Raw genomic sequence first — 8,633 nt, 5'->3', positions numbered from 1 at the left:
AGCTTGCAGCATTTTTAATGGTTAGGAAACGTTTAATTCCCGCTATAAAAATTATAATTTTATTTTTTTTACCAAATACCAAAATATAGAGCATTCATTAGCAAAATATTTTTCATCTGTTTCCTTGTGATGTTCACCCACTGGAGCTTTTGCACATGTTTTTAGCGCTTTAACTTTTGAAAAAGGTGAAGATCTGATAAAGAAAACTTGATATTTCTTTACTTACCATATCTGTTTCAATAATAAACGCATTCATGGTGGTATGTCCCTAGTTTTGCCTTCTGATGGGAGCGGGACGAATAGGAGGACAGAGGGAGGGGGGGTCTCATCGGACTTGTCATTTCAAACTTTTGGACCAATAACTACGCAGTTTAGAACAAATGTGAAAGTCTATCGGCAGAATGAGCCAATGAGCGGGCGAGACGCGCTGGAAGTCCTGCCTCCTAATTTCAACAGATTGAAATGTAAGCCTGTCTACAGCGCCGTCAAGAAACAGATCGAGCATTTTGTCCCTCTTGTTCCTTATCGCGCAAGAAGATTTTCTTGGACGCGGTTTTGGACAGCGGACACGCTGGACGCGGAGCAGGATCAACGCAGGAGGCACAAACCGGACACCGTGTTCTTCGTGTGCGGCTTTAACGCGATGGGTGAGTTCGATGTGGGATCTTTTTTCATTAGTTTATTTTCTTGCCGGGGGTGCAGCGTACGACGCGGTTGTGTAAGTTTGTAAACTGTAGCGAGGTTTGTCAGATAGTCCAGTGGGAGGACACCAGCGGACTGGATTATGACATGCGCCAGTTACGCACGAGTTCTGACGTTCGTCTGGAGTTTAGCCCCATGCGCACAACATCTCTGTCAGCTATCGGTTGGTGCATTTCACCCACACATTACACAGAACTAAAACTAAAACTAAAAGTTACACATTTGCGTTTCAGCGAATATTCATTTGAGCTGAAAACACTTTGAAAAAAATGAGATTGTGTGTACTGATTGAATTTTAAATGAACCACTGATGACAAACCTTTGAATAATAGATGGCACCACTTTTGCCATATTTGAAATGATTAATGCAATGATTTTTCAAATGCCAAGCCCATTAAACTATGTGGTTTAACCCGGTTTTAAAGCAGTCTGTGGTCGGGCAGACGGGTTGGTCACGATCACGGTCTCATTGTTCCGCCGGTTTGTGTGTTTTTGTTTCCAACACCAGAGCCAGCCTTCGGTGAGGTGAACCAACTCGGCGGTGTTTTCGTGAACGGCAGGCCGCTGCCGAACGCGATCCGGCTCAGGATAGTGGAGCTGGCCCAGCTCGGGATTCGACCCTGTGACATCAGCAGGCAGCTACGCGTCTCCCACGGCTGCGTCAGCAAGATCCTGGCCCGCTACAACGAAACCGGCTCCATCCTCCCGGGGGCCATCGGGGGCAGCAAGCCGCGGGTCACCACGCCCACCGTGGTCAAGCACATACGGACATACAAGCAGAGGGACCCGGGGATTTTTGCCTGGGAGATCCGGGACAGGCTACTCGCCGACGGGGTTTGCGACAAGTTCAACCTCCCCTCCGTCAGCTCCATCAGCCGGATCCTCCGCAACAAGATCGGGAATCTGTCCCAGCAGAGTCAATACGAGTCGGGGAAGCAGGCGCCTCACCCGCCGCCCCAAGCAACGATACCCTACAACCACTTGTACTCGTACCCGACGTCCAAAGTGCAGACTCCCCCCGGCATGCCCACCATTCCTGGACACATGGCCATGCACAGGATATGGCCCTCCTCGCACTCGGTGACAGATATTCTGGGGATACGGTCTATTACAGAGCAACAAAGTAAGCACGGCTGCATGGAGGGCGGTTGCGTTTCTCTATTGCACTACATTTAAACTACGTTTGAAAAAGGGTTTTCAGAGAGAAGGCGGTTGCATTGTTTCCATTGGAGTCACTGTGATGGTTTTTATAGGCCTTCGGAAGTAAGCAGCGAGAGACGGTATGAACTCCAAGGTCGCCAAGAGGAGAACGAGCTCAACTAGAAGCTGATCAGGTTGATATTGATTTGAAAGGGAAACAAGTCAGTGCAGAAACAGATGGTCGGGTTTGCAGTAATAATTAAGCGGCGGATGTGGAACGTTAAAGCGACAGTGGAGGGAAAGGCGGTGAGGTGAAGTGCATCAAAACGAGGTGTTCTGAACGTTTGCCATGATTTGAAGCCAGACATTTTTTTTTCTTTTAGCAGTTTTGCGCATTCAGCAGGTTTAAGAGGGATTCGGGCCCAGAACCGCGAACCCGACTCACATTAGGACGCGTTGTTTCGTGCCATAAGTGTTGCGATTGTCGCTTACGTGTCACATGCAAATATGGGCCCAGACAACGTTGGCTCGCGCGCAGCGAGACCACAAGTGTTTTGGAAACAGCGAAACGGGGTCGGGCATAAATCAGTGTTAATGGTCGGCTCGGTGTTGCGGAGCAGGATTTTCTCAGAGCTGGTTTTTCAGTGGCAGGAAGCGAGTTGCTGTCAGTCCCTCGCAAGCGAGCCGGCTGTCAGGTTACCGTGCACGCGAACGCGCCCGGCTCCTCTCCACGCGAGAATTAAACTCGGGCAACCCAAACAATACGAACGCAAGGCAGATATTCCGCGAGGACTCACAAAGGGGAGGAATCCGTTTTGAAAAGCGGACTTTTTTTTAAACAATGTCTTTCATTTGGAAATTATTAGCAGATGTTTTTCGGCGGCCTTTCAATGGTTAGTTTTACAGTAGGCCTACGTTTGGTGGGGTGAGAGCTCATGTGTAGCAAAGGGATTTCACCAGTCAGATTATTAAAAAAATACTTTTATAATCTCTATCTTTAATGGGGAATAGCAGTTAAAAATAAGGACCATATATGCATGGTTACTAATGAGGCCTAAGGATGTATGAACCCATTGCTACTTTCTTTTTACGCGCGGTGACACTCACATTAGAATGCACATTTATAAAATATTGAACAATGCTAAACACAACCAAAAGTAAAAGTCAACATCCACAAAACGTCTATATTTGAAAAAAAAAATCTCTTTATCGAATTATAACGTTGGTGGGCTGGCTTTGTGTAAACGTTGGGGGCTGTGTTTACCAGAATATCCACGACGCACGAAGGAAGGAGACGGTGAAAGTAAATCTAATTTGTCCCCCGACAGGAAGACGCTTTGGTGGGCTAAAATGTCCCTGACCCACCAGAGAGTTGTCTCACTTCTCAGGAACAAAATACTAAATCACAATGTTTTAGGTCAAAATCCCGAGAAGTGAAACTTTAGGTCCGATCACGCTTATTGATAAATGAAGTTTTGTTGATATAAGATTATGTATTTTGATATTATCTCACGGACGGACGATTAGAAAGTGTTTCTATAAATATTATTTAAATGATTATTTTTCAAATGATCAGAAACACAACCATTTCATTAAAACGTTTACGCACACAAGACCTCCAATGACATTTGTGCATTAAATGACAAATACTCGTGTAGTCGGATCAAAATGTCTCAGGGTTTAAGGTCCAAAGCATCCTGGCTAACGTGAACCTGATGGATGCACGAGAAGAGTCGATGCGAGTCATTTCCAAATCTTAAAATCTCCTCTTCCTCTCCTCTCTCTCGTTTGCCCCCCCGCCCGACAATCTCTTTCGAGTGCAGAACTAGAAGAAAGGAGCGCTAAACAAATTAATTTCCCTCCAGCGGGCTGTCAATGGAATAGATAAGCAGCATTTACAACCCAACACAGAATACACAGGTAAAAAAAATGGAAACTTTTTTTTGTTGCCTAAAAATGAGTCAACAGACTACATCCAATCTTTTGGCAAGCTCTTTTAATCTAACGGAATGAACTGCAGTCTTGAGTATTTCACAATATTTTAATAATTATGTGGGTTTGATGGTTCACAGGCTTAATGCGCTTCTTCTGCTGGTTAGTCGGTAATGGTGCTTTATGATTGTTCCACTTCCTGTACAGCTCGCTGCATGGCCACTGCTTGTATGAATCATCCGAGTGTATCTCATTTAATATTTGGCAGGTTAAATATATATTAGATTAGCTTTGTTATTAGCTTGATTCTATTTTTCAAGCGTGATACGTTTATTTTATTTTAATAATTGCTTCAGAAACTGGCTGGAGTCCAAAATGGTTTCCTGGTAAATTCTTCTAACAAAGGCCTTCATCATTTGAATAGTTTTGCAAATGTCGAACAGAGAACCTTAAACTTCATAGAATGAACATTAACTTGCACATGTATCATTTTTCCTGTTCTGGTTTATTGCGAAAAAAATTTTAGTAGTCACATTTAGTCTAGAAAATAACTGTAAACTTTCTGCAGATTAATATCCGAAGTTCCACCAAACAAAGATTATAACACCAAATGACGTTGAATTTCACACATTCGCGTTAATTTCCCATTTTTAGTTTTCCGTATTAGATGCAATGTATTATACTCGCCAAACTTATATAGATTTACCTTTTTCTTTCGGAGACAAATCTAGTCGTTTTCTTGGCTTTTATTTGTGGTTTTCTTGAAGGTGACAAAGGGGGACTATGAGTATCCCACGTTTGCCTGCGCATGCGTCCTTGTTTCTCTTACTGTGACAGGGCGTGATTCTCGTTACATGCCGAAATTATAATAAAAACTGAAAAATATCATTCCGCATAATTTATTTAGCCTCTTTAAGGCGAAGGGGTTCTAATGCTTTTACGCAGAATACAGGGCCGATGCTGTGTAATCAGCAGCAAGTTATTTCCCAACGAGACACACAGTGTCTGAGCGGTTAGAAACCCAACCGTACAAATGAGCCATTAAATTAAGAAAATAACTATAAATTGCAGATTATATTGTAGGAAAAACCATATAAGCCGTGTTCGACCATAATACTGGAGGATGACCGAGCCTTTGTGTGGGCTGCTAGAGACCATTTCACGTTAATGTTAAATAGATCTGCATTTGTAGAGACGTGTCATGCAAGGGGCGTGCTGATAAGTGTTCATTATTTCTTTCGAAATTCCAAAACAAAAGGAACCTTATTTTCCTCCCTTTTCATACTGTACCTCTTTATTCTCCGTTAAATTGATCCTGAAATGAAAAATGAGACCCTGAACGCGTCATTACTCTGAATCACATCCACTGATTTCTTGGTGGGCCCAGAGGTTGCGGCTGGTAACATGTGGGCCCATAGGTGCTGTTTGGAGGACAGACGCACCCATGGGACTCGCAGGGCTTTTTCTCTGAAGGAAAGAGGAGCATCATTAAAATAGATTTAAGGTTTAGTCACGAGCCGAGTGCACGCGGCGGCGGAGACTCCAAAGCGGTCGAAGCTTTCGGTAAAATGGATTCCTTTAGAAAACCACCGGTCATACAGCGTTTCAACGTTTTCACAAGCTAAGTAGAAATGCTTTTAAATAGTTTTATGATTTATTTGAAATATAAACAAATGTATTAGATCGCGACAAGGTCAAAGAGTTTGAGATGTAATTCTCTGGACGAATGACGCCAAGGATTTTATTTATTATTCACATCGGATTTCATCTATTTGACTATATTAACTCAAGAAGCCATCAAAACACCAACACGTGTATTTTATTTAGAAATATATGTATTTTTATTAAATAATAATTTATTGAAATAAACACACACATTTATTATTTTAAGGTAACCTTTTAATATTGAATAAATACCAATGTTTACATTAGAAAATATACCAAAAATACTAAAGGCCGTTGACTTTGTGTCCGGCTGGTGTTGATTCATCTCTGCAGCCATTTCTGAGGTTCTTGTGTTCTTGATTACATTATAATTGTTGTGTGTGTTATGTATGGTGACGTCATTGGGGGAAGACGTGATCATCCTTTACTTTAATTAAGAACGTTTCCAACCGATTTAATTGAGAAAAGAAACCCCATTATGTTTAGCTCGAAGCCTGCGTGTCTGCTTCTGAAATTAGCTTCAGTATCATTGCGTGAAGACTCACAATCCCCCACAAACACCAACAGACACCCACCCAGACACACACAGGCCCCCAACACAGACCCACAGGGGCATATACACACACACAACTAGGGATCTCTATCGTTAGGTTTAAGAACTGACGTCCCCTTAGGAGTAGAATTTCTTTTACATCTATTTTAAAATAACAGCCAGTGACTCAGGTGGAAAATGAAGCCAACAAAACCGAAAAGTTCCCAATTTTAGAAATAATTCCCAGTAGTCGTGGACCACCCAGCGACAGAAATTCGGCCTCCCTGTTGAAATGCTTTGGTGAATTCCTCAAGTTAAGTCCTGTCGCTGTGCCAGAAAAGCAAGGGCCATTCATGCTTTGGATCCCATGTTTGCCTCATTCTCTATCATGTTTCGCCTCTTCCTGCCCTTTCACTCTCAATCTCTCGTGACATCTGTTTCGTGGCGCCCCCCCAACCACCCGGCCTCCCATCGTCTGACGTGGTATATCAACGCAGCCGGAGTAAACGTCCACTTTTGGGGATAGAAAACAAGTCTCATAGACAGACAGGCAATCACGGATGTATGGTTTTTATCCATCTTTAATATGTTCCAGGGGCACGAGAGCGCATAATTGATTGTTCATGCTTTCATCAAAATTGGAAAAATGGGTTTTTTATGTGGTGGCTGTGAAGTTAGAATTATAGTTTCTGCCGTTTTTAATTCGATCACTATTCCTTTCACTTTGCTACAGTTTACTTCAGATTTTTCCAATTATAACTCCGCAGCCTGTGCGTGTGTCTACCTGGGTCGTGGTTCACCAAACAATATAGCTAAAAATGGAAGTCCCGCTTCTCAATCCGCTATCAAGACGCTTGTTTTTGTGGCCGATCATTTCAGGTTTCCAATCTTGAGGTGAACCACGTACTAAAAATCCCAATCTGGAATTTCTAAACCGAGCAGGGAGCCCGAAAGACAAGTCATCAGTGACATTTCAGACATTTAATGCTGACTCTTCTCTCCGTTTTTTGTTCCTAGACGCCGAATGGCTCGCCCACAGCGAACAGCTATGCCACAGCGCTCAGCATCCCTCCCTACCACCCTCCCACCACCCGAGTGTCACCCTGCACGGGGTACAGCGCCACCACGTCGGCCTGTGTGACCGGTCCCACATGGCGGCCGGTCAGTGGCAGTGCTCCATCTCCCCACAACTGTGACGTCGACACATCTCGGGCCTTCAGGAGCGGGACAGCCGGCCGTGACGCCGCCGACCCCGTCGCTGCGCCGGCACCGGCAGAGTCAGACCGACGGGACGGGGGCCAGGTGGGGGAGGGGTGGGGGGTTGAGGGGGGTGGAGAGGGTTGGGTGGGAGACAGCGAAGGACAGGAGACAACAAGTCTGTCCCCTGTGGCTTCGTTCCGTTCCCGCTGCCTCCGCTCCATGAAGGACTTGCCCCCAGGACCCATATTTGTGCACCTCCTCCTGCTTCACAAAGTCAGACCAAAAGGAATAAACTTTTTTTCCTTGTTTGAAAAAACACAGACAGGTGTACTGAAGGACTGGTGTGTGACTGCTTCTCCATCCATCAACACATTTCCTCTGAGATACTTGCACACTTCGACAAATGTCTTTGGGCGAAAGGGGGTAATGTATAACTTCACGAGTATGCAATCAGAGAGGGGAAAAACTTTGCATTAGTGTTTCAGGGTGCTTAAGAATTGCTATTGTGTTTTTTTTAAATATATATGTTTGTATGCTAATTTTGTGTTATGTTTTGATAAAAGCAACCGTTGTACAGAGTGTTGTTTTCCCACTTTTCTAAAAATGTAGCTGTACGCAAGAGCTCCAGGGAGAAGTTTATTTATTAGCTAAAGGTACGTTGAATGAAGTGCAATTGGTCTTGCAGACAGCATGGGAATCTCCACGTACGTTTAGACAAAATTGGCATTGGTCTTATGTTGGAGTCTAGAGCATTAACAATTGACAAATGTTGCACAATGAAATTGAATGTATCTTAATAAATTGTTTGGCTGTTATTGGTCTTCATGGAGTTCGACGGTTGTTTTGTTAAGAGTTTTTATTTTTATTCTGGGAACAATAGACAGTATACACTATATATCTTCCCTCTCTTCATTTTGTCAGGCGCTAACTTCAGGGAAATTCGCAGTATTGTAGCCCGCCAGCCCGTTTTACATGAGCAGGAAACTGCTTTTCATAAAAAGTATATGTCCACACTCACACAGGGCGGCATTTCCATGTGTCACAGCTCACTTGGAAAGTTCATCAGAACTTTACCACATAAAGCCATTCTTTAAAATGTTTGAGTCATAAAATAACATCACCTCCTACGGCCCTTTCGATCTCCATAAATATTTACGCCAGATTATTATTATTAAAGAAATGTAATTAATTAACTTGAATTAATCTATTGAGGAATTTATATAATGCTTTTTACAAAATGTTTTTTTTCAATAAACCTAAGATCTTAAGCACACATTCTATTTACACCCAAAAAATAAATAAAACTAATATTACAGAGGTGAGGTATTTACTTCACCTCTGCAATATTTATTTATTCTCACTTTTTTATTCATAGAAAAGACATGGTAAATTTCTCTCAAGGGTCATGAAAATAAAATGCGCTATAGCTACTATATTTAGTAAATAATTGTGAAGTATTTGC

At 43.0% G+C, this 8,633-nt stretch overlaps 1 protein-coding gene across 1 annotated transcript; it reads left to right on the top strand.

Moving 5' to 3' along the window:
* Positions 1 to 386: 386 nt before the first annotated feature.
* On the top strand, positions 387 to 8,000 carry pax9 (paired box 9). The gene is made up of 3 exons (XM_040200386.2): positions 387 to 647; positions 1,211 to 1,825; positions 6,989 to 8,000. The coding sequence occupies exons 1-3, from the start codon at positions 410 to 412 to the stop codon at positions 7,165 to 7,167; spliced, it is 1,032 nt and encodes a 343-aa protein (XP_040056320.2). The 5' UTR covers positions 387 to 409; the 3' UTR covers positions 7,168 to 8,000.
* Positions 8,001 to 8,633: the final 633 nt, after the last annotated feature.

The sequence above is a fragment of the Gasterosteus aculeatus genome, chromosome 15 (genome assembly GCF_964276395.1).
Source record: "Gasterosteus aculeatus chromosome 15, fGasAcu3.hap1.1, whole genome shotgun sequence".
NCBI lineage: Eukaryota > Metazoa > Chordata > Actinopteri > Perciformes > Gasterosteidae > Gasterosteus > Gasterosteus aculeatus.
This window is presented reverse-complemented; position numbering and strand designations above follow the sequence as displayed.

What these genes read in the sequence shown, in the direction of transcription:
- pax9 (XM_040200386.2), top strand. Translation starts at nt 410, where the DNA reads ATGAGCGGGCGAGACGCGCTGGAAGTCCTGCCTCCTAATTTCAACAGA. An exon ending in GTGCGGCTTTAACGCGATGG is followed by an intron (nt 648 to 1,210) that starts GTGAGTTCGATG and finishes TTCCAACACCAG; the next exon opens with AGCCAGCCTTCGGTGAGGTG. An exon ending in GTCTATTACAGAGCAACAAA is followed by an intron (nt 1,826 to 6,988) that starts GTAAGCACGGCT and finishes TTTTGTTCCTAG; the next exon opens with ACGCCGAATGGCTCGCCCAC.